This window comes from Euleptes europaea, chromosome 11 (assembly GCF_029931775.1).
Source record: "Euleptes europaea isolate rEulEur1 chromosome 11, rEulEur1.hap1, whole genome shotgun sequence".
Lineage (NCBI taxonomy): Eukaryota > Metazoa > Chordata > Lepidosauria > Squamata > Sphaerodactylidae > Euleptes > Euleptes europaea.
The window spans coordinates 31,957,045-31,972,885 of NC_079322.1; the positions used below are offsets into that span (position 1 = coordinate 31,957,045).

General features: G+C 45.5%; 1 protein-coding gene across 1 annotated transcript; it reads left to right on the plus strand.

Moving 5' to 3' along the window:
• The first annotated feature begins 214 nt into the window (after positions 1-214).
• Positions 215-14,944, plus strand: CMTM6 (CKLF like MARVEL transmembrane domain containing 6). The gene is made up of 4 exons (XM_056857439.1): positions 215-352; positions 10,967-11,143; positions 13,213-13,311; positions 14,792-14,944. Exons 1-4 carry the CDS (start codon positions 215-217, stop codon positions 14,942-14,944), a joined length of 567 nt encoding a protein of 188 aa, XP_056713417.1.
• Positions 14,945-15,841: the final 897 nt, after the last annotated feature.

Here is a 15,841-nt window from a genome sequence, read left to right on the forward strand (position 1 = left end):
TCCTTACCTGGGGGGCGGGCCGGCCCTCCCCGCCTCTGCCCGACGCCGCCTTGCGCGGCTCCTCCCGGGGGAGGGTTTTGCGCCCGGCGGCCGGGCGCGGCGCAGCTGAGGCGGGGCTTTCCTCCCACCCACCCACCGACCCACCTCTCCTTTCGTTTTCCCCGCAGAGCTCTCCGCCCTCGCCTCGGCTCCCCGGAGCCGCTCCTCGCCGGCCATGGAGAACGGCGGCAGGCCGGTCTACGAGGACACCACCAGCCCCGCCGAGCAGCCGCCCCGCAAAGGACGCCGCTCCTGCGGCTGCACCGCCGCCCGCCTGGGGGTCCCCCGCCTCCTCCTCAAGGCTTCGCAACTGGTAAGGCGGGGGGGGGGGGGCTGGCCTGGGCGGGGGGCCAGTGGGGACCGGCCTCCCGCCAGACGCCTTTAGGGGAGCGGGAGGGGCTCTTGCAGTTCCGGGTTGGGCAGGAATCCACAGCCGCGCCCCTGAGTCGCCCGCCCGCCCGCCCTCTCTTCTCTTCCCCTTTGCTGGATGAAACAGGGGTGCGGCGGGCCCTTCTGGGGTGTTTGGCTACCGCTGGCGGCCACGGCGACCCCTCTGTCCCTTCCACGGCCGCTGCTTCCGTTCTTAGGGAAACTCCTCCATGCCCCTCCATGCGGTGCTGGCGTTACTCTCCGTCCCGAGTTTGGCCAAGGGCGAAAACGCACGGTGGCTGGAGCCTCCTTTCTTCCCTGTTCCAGCCAGGATCCAGCCAGGATCGAACGCACGGACGTTCTTCGAACGTTCCAGCCAGGATCGAACGCACGAACATTCTTCGAACGTTCTAAGAACGTTCGTGCGTTCGATCCTGGCTGGATCCTGGCTGGAACAGGGAAGAAAGGAGGCTCCAGCCACCGTGCGTTTTCGCCCCAAATGTCACTCGAAGCGAGGGCGTGGTTGGCCCCCTTTAAACTACACCTTCAACTGTGCTTTAGCACTGAGGGGTTCCTAGCGCCTCTGGAGCATGACCCTTTTAAATCCTCATGGCAAAAAAAAAACTTAGATGAGAAACTGGCGTTGTTGGGCTTCTCGCAGGAGACGTGTTTAGATCTTGGGAGATCGGAAGCTTTGACCAAAATTAAAAAGCGCGTTAAAGAGCTCGATTATAACAGCCCTACTTTTCGTGCTCCTCGCGTCTGTTCATCCCAGTTCTTCGGAATACCCCCTCCACGTGGTCTGCCTGCCTATACATATTATCGGACAACTCCTCGTCTCTGTAGAGCACTGGTTCCCAACCAGGGGTCCGTGGGCCCCCAGGAGTCCGCGAGAACTACGTATAGGTCCGCGAAACAAAGTTATAAACCCATAATAAATAAATATTTTCAATTAAAAGTTTTCTATTATAAAAATATATTCAAATATTTTTCTGAGTTTAATGTTTAACTAACAGTTACGATTAAAGGTTATTTTCAAATTCTCTGAATTTTTATTTTGAACCTTGGGGTCCCTGCACTGAACAAAAAAGTCCTAGTGGTCCCTGGTCAAAAAAAGGTTGGGAACCACTGCTGTAGAGCTTTTTGCTTGGCTAGATTGAATGCCAACCCTTCTATGGTAATGCAGGGAAGAATTCTGAATATACCATACTCAGACAGGATCTGCCCTTGCTCTTCTGGCTCTCTTGACTCATTAGCCCAGGCCCTTTTGGAAGGCCGCTTTTACAAGGAACTTCGTTCGCACTATATTTCCCCCCTTTTAATATACAAATCCAATGCCTCTGTGACTGACATAATGCCTTTTTTACTAAGCGATAGGAACCCCAAGGCTACATTGTCAGTGGCAAGGTTTGTTTCAATCCTTATATCCCTCCAACATTAGATATATGTTTCTCAAGATCAATTGATCAAGGAGCTTCTAAGGGATAAAAGGAAAAGAACTTTAATGGTGGACCCAAGCGATTCTGGCACACTGTGCCTGACTACCCCCAAGGTTCAGATCCTCGCTAAAGAGGAAACTACGGCCATGTATGCACGGGAGGTTTTGCCTTGAATTTGCCGCTCTCTAGATGCACATTGCCCTGCCCTGGATGGCCCAGGCTAGCCTGATCTCGTCAGATCTCAGAAGCTAAGCAGGGTCAACCCTGGTTAGTATTTGGATGGGAGACTACCAAGGAAGTCCAGGGTTTCTGTGCAGAGGAAGGCACTGGCAAACCACCTCTGTTAGTCTCTTGCCATGAAAACCCCAAAAGGGGTCACCATAAGTCAGCTGCGACTTGACGGCACTTTACACACACACACACACACACACAGATGTGCATTGCCCCCGTCTGAATTCTCAAAACTCTGCATGGGGGGCTTATTGTTGAGTTCTGAGAATTCGGATGGGGAAAATGTGCGTCTGGAGCAGGGGTTCTCAACAAGGGGGGAATTTCCCGGGGGGGGGGGCATTTTAGGGTTCCAAGGGGAGAATTGGGACCACTATTCAGCAAAGTGTGATGTCCTGTAGATTATGTGCAATCTGTGAAATTGTAGTTTGTTTTTTTGAGTTAGACTATCTCGGGAAGGGGGGGATTATATTCTGAACAATGGTGAAAGGGGGGAATGGAACAAAAAAAAGGTTGAGAACCACTGGTCTAGAGAGCGGCAAATCCAAGACAAAACCTCCCATGCATAAACAGCGAGGCAAAGCCGCATACCCGACTCCTTTGCTTGCTAGCGGCTGCAGATGTTGCTTTGATGCATCGGGAGAGCATAGCAAACCAGGCTCCGCTCTCCCCCTGTGTATCCAAGTTGGCATCGTGGAATAAGCACACTAGCGGGCAAACAGCAAAATCCCCGGAGGGATCTTCGCAGGGCAGATCTGGTTGCTGTGGATTCTTTACTGCGCTACACGCATCTTTGGAAAACTCGTGTCTGGAACTCGCATTAGGCTTGGTCTCCCGGCTGTGGGTGCGTGCGTGTTGAAAACCACGTGTTCGTTGGAGTGGTGGAAACGTTGGTATGCCTGGTTGGGATTGTTTTGTGCAGGAGCATGGACCCATCGGACAGGGCTTCTTTTGGGGCCCTTGCCCCACTGCGAACCTTTAAGCAGCCGTGCAAGATGATTGATTTAAATTTGCCCTTCAAAGGCCATGTCATTTACTGAAGGCCGGGGGCTTTCCGTCCCTGGAAAAAGTGTGTTCGATGGGAACTCTATGCTAGTGCTTATACTTGGCGATGAAAGTGAAAGAATATTTTGCCGGAACTGGGAATTTTTCTTTTTCTTTTGGTATGCTGTGCCAACTTGTAACGCCAGCCTCCAGGCCCGGTTTTATAACAAAGAATTATATATTGCGGGTTGGAGGTATTTTGTGGGCCTGTGCAAGCTGGGTCCTGGCCTCTCCTTCAGTAGCTGAAGGGGTGGTGATGGTTTCTAGTGGAAACAAGTGTCACTTGTGAACTGAGATAATGTGGGTCAGTTGGAGCTAGGCTGAGGCTCACCGAGATTTGCCTTCAGTAAAGTACTTTTGGAATTCATTGCGAAAATATTTTTTACCATCTTAGTATCCGTGCAGGTTCTCCTGGCTAAAAAAACAACAATGAACGACGTGCTTTATCGTTGAAGATGCTGGATGACTTATCTCCTCTTTGTTCTCAAGCTTGAGCCTGAGGTGAAATTCTTTAATGGAAAGCTAACAGAATTCCTCATAAGGGAACCCTAGCCCTTCTTGCTATCAGATGGGGTGAAAAGATCATGTCTGGTGGTCTATTTTTTTCCTTTTAAACTTTTTTTTCAAGCCTATTTGCATGATTCTCATTTGGTACGTGGAGAACATAATTTGCATACAGGAGTGCAACAATTTCAGTTACGGCTGGATATTAGGAAAAACATTTTTACAGTAAGAGTTATTTGACAGTGGAATCAGCTACCTAGGGAGGTGCCCCTCACTGGCAGTCTTTAAACAGTCTTTAAACAGAGGCTGGACAAACACTTGTCAGGGATGCTCTAAATAGTGGTAGACCCATCCTGCCAATTCCTTCTGAGGAGGCTGAGAAGAACGCTAAACACAGCATAAATGGGAAGCTAATCCCTACCAGCCATGCTTTTCCATCTAGTTTTATTTTAATTGTTCTCTAAGCAGGGTGGGGACTCATACTTCAAGGCTTTTTGTATAGTGCACTCACGTGTATCTGAAAGGCAGCTCAAACCCTTTGTAATCCAGGCATCTAGGACCTGAGTCAGGGCTTGTTTGCACAACTGCTAGAGCCATGACGGTGGGCGATGTTTACAATCAGCTTTTATCTTCATTGCTACGAGGCAGAGAGAGCTTGCAGGTGGTATGCAGGAAGGATCTGGGCTCATTTTAAGGCAAGGTGGGTGGCTTTCCCCACCCGGCTTGGTTTGTGGGTTTGTGCTGCTCTGGGCTCAGAGACTCCTGTAAACAGTCTTGCTGTTTATGTGTCAATTGAACAGGGTTGATTCCTTTACCATTTGCTGATGTGTAGCCCTTGGCTTTTGACATTCCCTCCTCTCGTTGCTTTAAAAACCTATCCATGTCTGGGCAAATAAAACGCTGCACTGGAAATCTGTCCCAAAATCTCCCTTGTGCTGTCTCATACCCACTTCTATGTCTGTTGCATTCACAGTGAATCCTTTTAATCCTGCTTCAGATATTATCACACTTCAATTTTCTTCCCACCTAGTAAGAAGGCAAAACTAGTAACTAGATGTGTGGTGGCGTCCTGAGATCTCCAGCCCTAAGATTTGGCTGCTGCTCAAGAGCTATTGCACATGCAGGGTAATCCCTAGTGCAAATGACGGTAGGGACTCTTTATCTGAGGCAGTGAGGTTACGTCAACATTGCACACATCATGTACAGTGTCCTGTGACAACCCCCTTGCAACCTCTCCTGACTTAATGAGAGGTACAGCATGGTGTAGTGGTTAAGAGCGGTGGACTCTAAAGTGGAGAACCGGTTTGATTCTCCACTCCTCCACATGAAGCCAGCTGGGTGACCTTGGGCTACGAAACCAAAGGGTTGCTCTAAACACTATTAAAATGTCAACAAATATGTATGACCACTGAGGAAGGTCTAGATAAGGCCAAAATGTATCTGGTCTTAGTTTGGTAATTGTATAGATATCCATCAACTGTGAATGTGTTGTATGTTTATTGTTTTTAGATAGCCTACATTGTAGGCTCTGTTTTTAACATAATTGGGCACCATAATAATGAAACAGATACATTTGTTGATATTTTAATAGTGTTTAGCTCAACCCCTTTAGTTACGTTCTGCTTTCCGATGGAGTTTCTTTTCTCCTCGCCCCCCCTTTTTCTTTCAGTTGACCTTGGGCTAGTCACAGTTCTCTCCAAACTCTCAGCGCCATCTACCTCACAAAGTGTCTGTTGTGGGGAGAGGAAGGGAAGGAGAGTGTAAGCCGGTTTGATTCTCATCAAAAGGTAGAGAAAGTCAGCATATAAAACCCAGCTCTTCTTCTTCTTCTAAATGCAACCACCATCTCTGCCTACAGCACCCAGATTGTAAACTCTTTTACCCCTTCACCCCAAGCTGCTTGCAGATTGACTCTTTGTAATACCTGCTGTCTGGGGGCCAGGCAGAATTCCAGTCCTGGATCTTCAACTGAACAAATTCCCATTCTGTCTGTGTTTGAGAACTGCCAGTGGCAAGCAGGTGTTTTTTTCCTCCCAGCAGATTATGATTTGCAAATGTCCCAAGCAGATCTATGGCGAAAAGGCCTGGTGGTTTCAATGTTGCTCTAGAAAAGTAACTCTTTATGATATGGTAAAATGTCAAGAGTTCAGTAGGGGGGAAAAACCCAAACAGGAGTTCTTTCCTGTTCAGTTGAGCTTTCAGCAAGATGAGTGTCAACCCTCTTGGGCGCTATTTACCCTCTACACACCCTTGACCCAAGATCTGAGAAGCCACCAGGTGCCTGGTCTGTTTGGCACCTAGAAATCTGATGCCAGCGCTTACGATTTCGCAGTGCTTATTCTGTCCTGGACAAGGCTGATAAGCTAAATGTGCATATTTGCTTGCCAAAAAAATTGCTGGCAAGGAGTGGTAAATGTTTATCCAGATTTGCTTAAGCCGACATTGTTTACAGGTAAACAGCATTGTCCTAACCTGGATGGCCCAGGCTAACCTGATTTCATCAGATCTTGGGCGCTAAGCAGGGTCAGCCCTGTTCAGAATTGAGATGGGAGACTACCAAGGAAGTCCAGGGTTGCTATGCGGAGGCAGGCAACGGCAAACCCCCTCTGAACATCTTATACCTTGAAAATCCTGTGCGGTCACCATAAATCAGCTGCGTCCTGACTGAAAATAAAAATAAAAAACAACATTAATACATAAATTGCTTATGAACTATAAGATGAAGATTGCTAGGCTGGAAAACAATAAAATGACCTCAGATATATCATTTCCCACCTTCCTAGTTTCTGCTTAAGAGATTGGCCACCCTTCTACTGCATTGTTCTGCATTTCTTATTCTTTCTTAGACTTCATGAACAACTGTTTACAAGATAAATTGGAACATGGATATTCCACTGAATATTCATAATAGGAGTGTCCAAATACCACTCTCATTATTAGTAAGTATAAGCAGAGGGCTTGCAAGTAATTGTGAGAGGGGGTGAGCACTTTGGAAAATCCCATGTCTTAACATATTTTTCTCCAGTATTCTCTGAACTCTGAGGCTTAAGCAGATTGGTTTCTCTACCCGCCCCCATCACTTTTCCTTCCACTGACACTCAGCTGCTCTCAACATTCTTTGTCTTGTGGGGCATGTTTAGCCCTCATCAGTATGGTTTTAAAGGTTTTTTTTTCAGGTTTTACCGGTTTGAAGTGTCAAAGTTGTCTACACTTGGGGAGCCCACTGAGTACATAGTCTTGCTCTTGTGATGTGAGTGGCCAAGTTTTGTTGTTTTCATCATCTACACGGGGGCAGCCCGCTTACTGTTAGATACAGTAGTTACTGTGGCACTTGGCAGAGCTTCCATGACCAAAGGTGCTTGTATACAGACAGTGGCAATATGCCCAACTATTTCTGTTACCATCTCTGATATTATCAGGATTCTCAGTCGCTTTATCATCAGCCTTTAAGTTATGTAAACATGCATAGTCCCACATGTCATTAAAGGTGACTCGCTGAGGAAATTGGAGTGCGGGCATTGTTTCCCTTGTATGAGAGCTTACGATGTAATAAAGTGGTCAGTCATTGTTAGAAGAGAAAGTAATCTGGAATACTTCCTTTTTCACTATTTTTGGGCGGCTGGAATGTACAGTAAGTTAGTGTACCGGAACCAAAACCATTTCAGTACACACATTTTGATTCCACCAGTGGTGTGGCCAAGAATGGTGTTCACAGCAGTTTTCTTAGTGTTAGAAGGCAAGTCATAGAGTTCTTGTCCTGAAATGAACAATATGTCAGAGCTTTGAATATAAACTGGAAGGAAGAAGTCATCCTTGTTAATTTTATATTCTTTTCTTCATATATAGTGTGTATCCTTCACAGAATTTCTCACTACTGAGCTTGCGTTCATTCTTGTCCTCTACGGTTCCTTGTTTCATGTTGTTTGAACTCCATCTAATAGTGTCCCTCTGTCTGGTGAAGGGATCCTGTGTTAACATCGTGAATTCCAAATGGGTAGCCATGTTCCTCAGTTACAACAAAATAAAACAGGCACTCCGTGGCACCTTAAAGAGTGGCAAAACGTTTTACTGTCACTGGACTCCTGTTTTATTAATTGCAGTAGTCTTGCTCACAAGTCACAGTAAATGCATGTACAATCCATACACATGTATGCAGGGCAACTATCAAAAGAGATTAAACAAAATATATCTTTAATCCAGTAGTGCACTTAAAAATACATTATAAAAGAAACAGGCTTCTAGGCCATACATGTCCAAACTGTGCAATACACTGTACACCTATTGCAGTTCGTTAAAAGCACCACAGATTAATCCAATGAAACAATATACATGGACCAGATGTGTTATGGCCAAAAAGGCCTTCCTCAGTGGTCACAGTCAACGTGTACATATATACTAGATGAAGGATAAAATGTTGTTGTACGCTGCGTGAAGTCGTATGGTTTATTAATTAATTAATTAATAATTAATAATTTCAACTTCTACCCTGCTCTCCCCGGCCAAGGCCAGGCTCAGAGCAACTCACAGAGGGGTATAACATCCCCTTAACTAGACAAAACCTTAAAAACATTTAAAATAGCCCCATAAAAAACAGGCATACCAACAGAAAGGTCTTAAGTTACCTGGCGCCTCTAAGGTGTAACATAAAGCTACATCCAGTGAGCAGATGGATAAGATCCCAAGTTGGACTATAGGGGGGAAATATAACAGCAGTGGAGGTTAGGGGAGGCCGCATTTATATATAAGGGAACTGTAGCTGGCCTCAACCATCGGCCTGCCGGAATAGCTCTGTTTTACAGGCCCTGTGGAACTCTCCACCGTCTCGCAGGGCCCTGGTCTCATTAGAGAGGCCAATCCACCAGGTGGGGCAAGGGCAGAAAAAGCCCTAGCTGAGGCCAGCCGGACACTCCTCGGGCCGGGGACCCCCAAAAGGTTGGTATTAGATGAACGAAGATGGTTGCGTTTCCAATTGTATACTCAAGTGAAAATGATTTTTAGCATTTTACATCTGGCTCATGATCTTAACAGCCACCTCAACGGGACAGTAAAGGTGTGCTCGTTCTGGACCACAGTTTGTGGTTAGAGGCCTACTTTGTTTTTTAAAATGTGTTTTTAAGTGCACTGCTGGGTTAAACATATATATTGTTTCCTTTTTATAGTGTTACCCGTAACCTCCTAGGTTTCCAGTTCAGTTTTGGGCTGTGTCTGCCCGTTTAACGCTGTTTGACTATTTCCAGTTGCCACAATGGGGTTGGTGGAGTAGGGGGGAAAGAGATTATGAAGTTCTCAGTCCTCCTCTTGTCCTGGCTGCTGCTTGCTACTGTCTCTACTGCTCAGTTGCAGGAGGTCTCATTCTCTCTTTTTCTGTGGGGTGGTTGCCTGCTGATAGAGGGACCAGGCTGGTCAACAGGAGGGGCTTCTTTCTCTCTCCCTCCCCCCACTTTAGGAACTCTTGCTTTGCTCGGTGTTGGATTTGCTCCAAAAGCGGCATATCCAGGCAACCTCTAATAACGCAATTGCACAACCAATTAAATATCTGCTGGCACGAGGAAGCCTGTCCACTTGCACAATGGCCTTTTGAGCATGTCACTAATTTTAAGTCCTTTGTCACCTTAATGTGCAAGAAACGAGAGACTTGTATTCTAAGGAGCAATAGACCAGTTTCTAGGAAGCATCCCTTAGGAGCCCTGGTTATTTCGGAGTATTTGTTGTCGTGTCAGGTATTCTGGCTCTAGTCAGTGTGGGACTGGCTTGAAGGGCTTGAGGAATGTATCTGATTGCTGTCTGTGCTCATCATTGAAATCCATTAGACGTATTACATACTTGAGCTTCAATAAATAGTCTGTGAATCCCTTTCATGTTAAAAATACAAAGATGCTGATTGTTACATCTTCATATACTAGGATTGTTTGGAAGCAGGCTGCTAAGAAACACAAAAAAAACCCCTGTGTAATGGTCCCATTTGTTGTTATGCAGCGATGGTTACTAATATGGGAACAAAGAATACAAGAACTGAAAGTAAAGCAAAATGATGACCTTATATTGTCCTGTGGAAAATCTTTGAGAAGCTGGAAGAATTTTTATGTGTCACTAGGTTTTGGGAGCAAGTGGAGGGATCCTGGAAATCTAATGCAGCACAGTAGTAGCAGTGCAGAGCTGGAAATACGTGTGTGTAAACCAAGGCTTTCTTGGTGATGGTACTCATCGGTACTGAGAACCAGCAGCTTTTCTCAGAGGTCTCCCAAGTCCTGATCCTTGTGCGCCAGCCTGCCCCATCCAGCCAGAGAAAAAGAGCGTGGACCCTCACAGCCTAATGAAGATCTCCAGAGCAGGGAATGGTTGGAAATTGACACAACTCTATGTATGAATACTTGCAGCTTTTTTCTCTCTCAAAAGAAAATATCTGATATAAACCATATTTTGCTTTAGACAGAGGAATGGATTGTAGCCACTCTTCTCTAATTTAGTAGTAATGTCAGTTGTGGGGGAGGGCATATGGCTTGTGGTATTAATCTCCTACAGCAGAAACTGAAATCTGCAAGAACGTGCGTTGGATAATATTATCAGGAAACAACAGGCCACCGTATCTAGTTTTCTGCTCCTTTGAGGTGTTTCCTGGTCAGCCACTGCAGCAGTGGGGAAGCTGATATCTGTGTGTTTCAGGCCAGAATTGCATCATCCCTTCCAGCTTGCTGTTAATCCCCCCACCTCAAATTAACTTTTGCCTTCAGGGTTGTTTTTCTCCCCAGATTTTTATATGATTTTTGCTATATATTTTTGGTTTCTTGCTGTGATGGCCCATGTTACTGTACCCTGTTTATCATCTCATTGTCTCTTGCATTCTGCCCTTTCCATGATTCCATTTGTTGAAAAGGGAAAGACAGTCAGTTGCATTCTTAATGTTTCCCTTCCGCCAAGTCTTTCTCCGGAGAAGGAAGGCTTTTTGATGATGGAGAAAGCCTTGGCAGGAGGGTGTAGTAGGATCCAGCTTAATGCGAAAGAGTTAAGAGCCACAGCACAATGGCTGCAACTGGGGAAGTATTGTCCCTCAAATCCAGAAAATGTGGTTGGATTGATGTACCCAGAAGACCCAAGTTCAAATCCTGATTCAGTTTTGGAGTTTCTTGATGGATCTGGACACGTTCTGATCTCTTAAACCAAAGTTCTGTGTCTGAGAAATGGGAACTTTTAAGAGCCTACCTTATGAGGCTGGGGGAGATGAGCATTATACTGTGAACAACATACTTGAAAACACTCATGTAAATGAATCACTTGAGCAGGGATAATCTTGTTCAGACTGCTGATTGCGCTGTTAAACTGACGCTCTTTTCCTTCCTCCACAGGGTCTGTCCTTCCTGGCCTTTGTACTTGAAGAAGTCTTAGAAGTATGCACCAGCTGTGGTGGGCTTTACTTCTTCGAGTTTGTCAGTTGCAGTGCCTTCCTCTTGTGTATCCCAATCCTTGCCATGTATTGCACGTCACTCTATGAGAGAGTAGGGAAGCAGCAAGTCAAGCAGTTGGTAAGGAGAGGTTCTTTGTACGTTTGGTATGGCTGTGGTTTTGATAGCAGGTCCTGTTCTCTTCTTTGTGTCTGCTCAGGATTACTCGTCATGGGAATTGTCAGATGATTAACGCAAAATATGTTTTTGGCAAATTAAAACACTTCATGCCCAGGTATGCTTTGAAAGCATTTTAGTTGGGGACCATAGAACTGGCCAGATAAGGAGTATTTTATTGTTCTTTTCAAGGGCGGAGAGTATTTGCCTGTGTTTGCTACCTCTGCTGTAGTTGGATACCCTAGTTCCTAATCACCATCAGTATGTTTAAAGATTTATGGTGTGTGGACAAGAGATACTCACCAGGCAACATGGAGGTGATGCTTCAGTTTACCGGCTTAGCATGCCACGGAGAGCCCCCAATCTTGTTGGGCTTGGGTGTACTTAGAGGATGGGTAGCAGGCACCACCACAAAATGGCTGTCGTAGGGTTCCAGAGTCAATCACACAACGTTGGAAGGTTGCAAACCAAGCAATAGAGGCATCTGTTTTTGAATGGATGCTCTCTGATGTTGCCTCCTGGGTTTTGCTGAAACACCTTCGACTCCTGTGAGATGGAGGAAAGCCAAGGATGGTTCTTTGCTTTTTGGAAGACATACTTTCGTCAAAGAAGCAAATGGGCACAAGGAAACCCACTGCTTTACCCACAGCCCTCATGCTGGGGATCACAGCTCTAAAGTATGTCAAGTATATGTCCATCAAGGAAGATGCGCTGGTTAATTATGTGGATGGGGGAGTGTACTGATCTGAGAAGAAAGTGGGGAAATCACAGCCTTTCTCATATCCTACTGTTTGTATGGGCTTACAAAATCGCTTTTATTGTATATGGTCTTGCATTTAAAACAACTGCATCTGACCTTAGTATGTTTTTGGGAAGTTTGGTACAACTTTTCCACAATGAAACTCCTTGATAATGTGTTTATGGATACCACTGGCTTTGACTATAAATAAAGGGTTGCTGCCCTGACCTGGATACCCCAAGCTAGCCTGATCTTGTCAGATCTCAGAAGCTAAGCAGGATCAACCCTGGCAAGTATTTGGATGGGAGATCTGCAAGGGATACCCGGGTCGTGATGCGAAGGCAGGCCATGGCAAACCACCTCTGAACATCTCTTGCCTTGAAAACCCCACCAGGGGGTCGCTATCAGTCAGATGTGACTTGAAGGCAACAACAAAAAAAGTTGCTAATGTCTGCTTGCTTTTGGTATCTGTAAAAACGTGTGGTGTGGACAAAGGACATTTTGGTGAGCACCTAATCCAGCTGTTAAAATTGTTGTGTTTAGATGGCTGGTTAAGACTTCGTTACTTTGGAGGCCATTTGGTAGGGTCGATAAGTGAGCAGCATTACTTCTGTTTTATGACTTGTTCTGTAACGTTGTTAAGCCCGCTTTGTGACTGCCAATGAATGCAATAAAGTGTGTGTGGGATAATGCTTTTAAATGGGAAAGGTGTTACTTTCAAAGCCAATGTGGTGAAGCAGTTACAGTGATGGAGTATGTTCTGAGAAAACTGTATTTTAAACTTTGCTGAAGTTTAAACTGTTCTCAGCTTCACTTTCTCCATCTGTAAAATGAGTTCAACAACAAGGTAAAAAGAAGGTTGTACATCAGAAATGTGATATATTTACATATATTGAGAGCCAGTGTGGTGTAGTGGTTAGGAGTAGTGGACTCTAATCTTGAGAACTGGGTTTGATTTCCCCACTCCTACACATGAGCGGTGGACTCTAATCTGGTGAACCGGGTTGAGTTTCCCCACTCGTACACATGAGGCCAACTGGGTGACCTTGGGCTAGTCACAGTTCTCTTAGAGCTCTCTCAGCCTCACCTACTTCACAGGGTATCTGTTGTGGGGAGAGGAAGAGAAGGAGGTTGTAAGCTGGTTTGATTCTCCTTAAAAGGTAGAGAAAATTGGCATATAAAAACCAACTCTTCTCCATATAATAATGAGAACAAAATTTGAATAATGTGTTAGGAATGAAGATTAAAAATGACATTTCTAATGCTATCTGCAAATTATTTTCATTGTTTGAAGGATTTCTGGATTGTTACAATAGTGGGACTCCTTTTCTTGCTTGCTTCAATTGTGTTTTCTGCAACCAAAGATGGGACGCCAGTTGAAATTGCTGCCATTGTAAGTATATGGCCCTATTGTGTATACTTGACAGTCCTAAAAACATCAGTGCGATGCCCTCCCAAATAGGACTACTTTACATCTCATCTTAAGAGCTGGCACTCCTGATCCCCTCAAGCAGGCCATTCTACTGTGATTGAAAAGGGAGAGACAGCATGGTTAAGAGCGGTGGACTCTGATCTGGAGAACCTGGTTTGATTCCCCACTCCTACACATGAAGCCAGCTGGGTGAACTTGGGCTAGTCACAGCTTTCTCAGCCCCACCTACTTCACAAGGTGTCTGTTGGGGGGGGGGGGAAGAGAAGGTGATTGAAAGCCGGTTTGATTCTTCCTTAAGTGGTAGAGAACGTCTGCATATAAAAAACCAACTCTTCTTCTTCTCTCCAAACTCTGGCGGAGAAGGATCTCACTTCTAGGGGGTGGTAGAACAAGGAGGAGCCAGTAACCAGCGAAGGGTGTGCAGCTGCCCTTCAGATTGGTGGGTCCCACCTATGTTGTATCACCCCCTCTTACTTAAAACAATTTCACGTTCTTCAGAAGACTTTGCAGTCTTTCAGATAGGTTGCCCAGCTGGCTCTGATACTATTTGACACCTCATGTGAAAACAGCCTGCCCTCCCAAAATGCACACAACAGCCAGTTGTTCTGAGAAGAGGCTTTGTATATGTACTGCAGGCAGGATGCAGCCCCGCATAGCTCTTGACAGATGCTGCACAGGTATAACCAGAGGAAAGGAAACGTTCAGTGGTTTTAAGAGAAGTGTGCATGTGAATCAAGAGACGCAGCTGCTTGATGAGCTGGTGGCATGTAGGATTCTCAGTGCCGTTGGAGCAACTGGCAACGGGAAAGCAGATTGAGCATGCGTTGGTGGGTTCAAGTCCTGGCATCTGTGTGAAGAAGAGATTCTGATTAAAGAACCAGTATCTTCCAGCACAAGGTGGCATTCTGACAACATGGCAGTGTTGTGCTGGTCGTTTTCGGCAGCCGGCGCTGTCTGCGGTAATGGGGCACAAAGCCAGAGCTACCATCTGGGGATGGCTTTGGCTACAGGTCTTGCTAGAACCCCTCTCTCTCCCCACCACTATTCCTTATATTGCAGACCTTACCGACAGCAGCCCCAAAGCCTTTGACTGTTCATAAACACTGAAGGGGATCTTCAGTGCATGAAGACATGAAGCTGCCTTATACTGAATCAGACCCTTGGTCCATCAAAGACCGTATTGTCTACTCAGACTGGCAGCTGCTCTCCAGGGCCTCAGGCAGGGGTCTTTCACAACATCTACTTGCCTAGACCCTTTAACTGGAGATGCCAGGGATTGAACCTGGGACCTTCTGCATGCCAAGCAGATGCTCTACCACTGAGCCACAGCCCCCAGCCATGGCTATTGACAAATTGTAGACTAGCGGGAAGATCTACCTTGACAGAGTCGGTCTGTGTGTGCTTTTTAATGACTAGATTCCTTCTCTCTTTCGTTTAACAGGTGTTTGGATTCTTTGCCAGCTTCGCGTTTATTGCGGATACTGTTGTGATGCTCCTCGATAGATGTCGTGCTAGAAACGAGACACCTCAAGAAAACCCAGTCAGGCTACCGAGTGAAGCAGAGCACCAGCCGCTGAATAACCAGCCAGCCTAAGCTCTCACATGCCGTTTTATTGTCCTGTATCCTAAGTGAAGCTGAAATGGTTCTGCCTTTTTAAGATGTGTTCAGATCGTTAAGATTTCATTTCAGTTTTGTATCTCTCCATCCCAATCTTCATGCAGTTTTTCCAAACACTTCCTCAATGGAAGATTTTAAAGTAACACTGAATGTTCATAATTGCACCCATTCAACTTTGTAGTCGTGCACCATTAATGAACATGATCTGGTGTGCTGCGGGAAAGGGTGGTGGGTGGGTGGGACTCTGAGATGGGATTATGAAGGAGCCAGGCTTTGCTTCTGCTAAAAAATGTAGAGTATCGGTGCAAAGGTGGGGAGGGAAGGTAAATGGGTGCAATTCCAGAATAAAATGTATTTAACAAAGAAAAAAGATTCCAGTGATGAGGAAGAGATGGGATAGTGGCTGAAAAAGGGGTTCATTATGGGGCATCTGTCTAGGCAAACTGTGGGAAAACTGAAACCTCTTTTTGCACAGTTTCATACAGGAAAAACTAGGAAACAGAGTAACAAAAACAGGGATGGATTATGTGTGCTACAACCCAAACAATGGTAGCAAATCCAGTCCAAATCTAGTTTGTCTTTCCCTCTTGTACAATCAGCCATTTCCCCTTATCGCAACCATTTAACCAACCCTCCGAATTTTTATTGACATTTATCTTGAGCAATAAGGATTTTATAATATTTGTCTGGATAGAAATGGCTTATGAAATCAATAGTTTATGAAATCTCATTACCCTTTTATAAAATAACAAATTATGTACAGCTTACCTATGAATGTGCTTTTTTAAAGTCATTCAAATACAATTAAGTATTTTTTTTCAAATATCTGTATAAAGTAGAAATCTGTTTTTGATATGTTCAGCATTCTGCAAA

Excerpts from the sequence above, each read along its gene's own strand:
- CMTM6 (XM_056857439.1), top strand. The coding sequence starts at position 215 with ATGGAGAACGGCGGCAGGCCGGTCTACGAGGACACCACCAGCCCCGCC. Across the intron at positions 11,144-13,212 it reads AGCAGCAAGTCAAGCAGTTG|GATTTCTGGATTGTTACAAT; the intron begins GTAAGGAGAGGT and ends CATTGTTTGAAG. Across the intron at positions 13,312-14,791 it reads CAGTTGAAATTGCTGCCATT|GTGTTTGGATTCTTTGCCAG; the intron begins GTAAGTATATGG and ends TTCGTTTAACAG.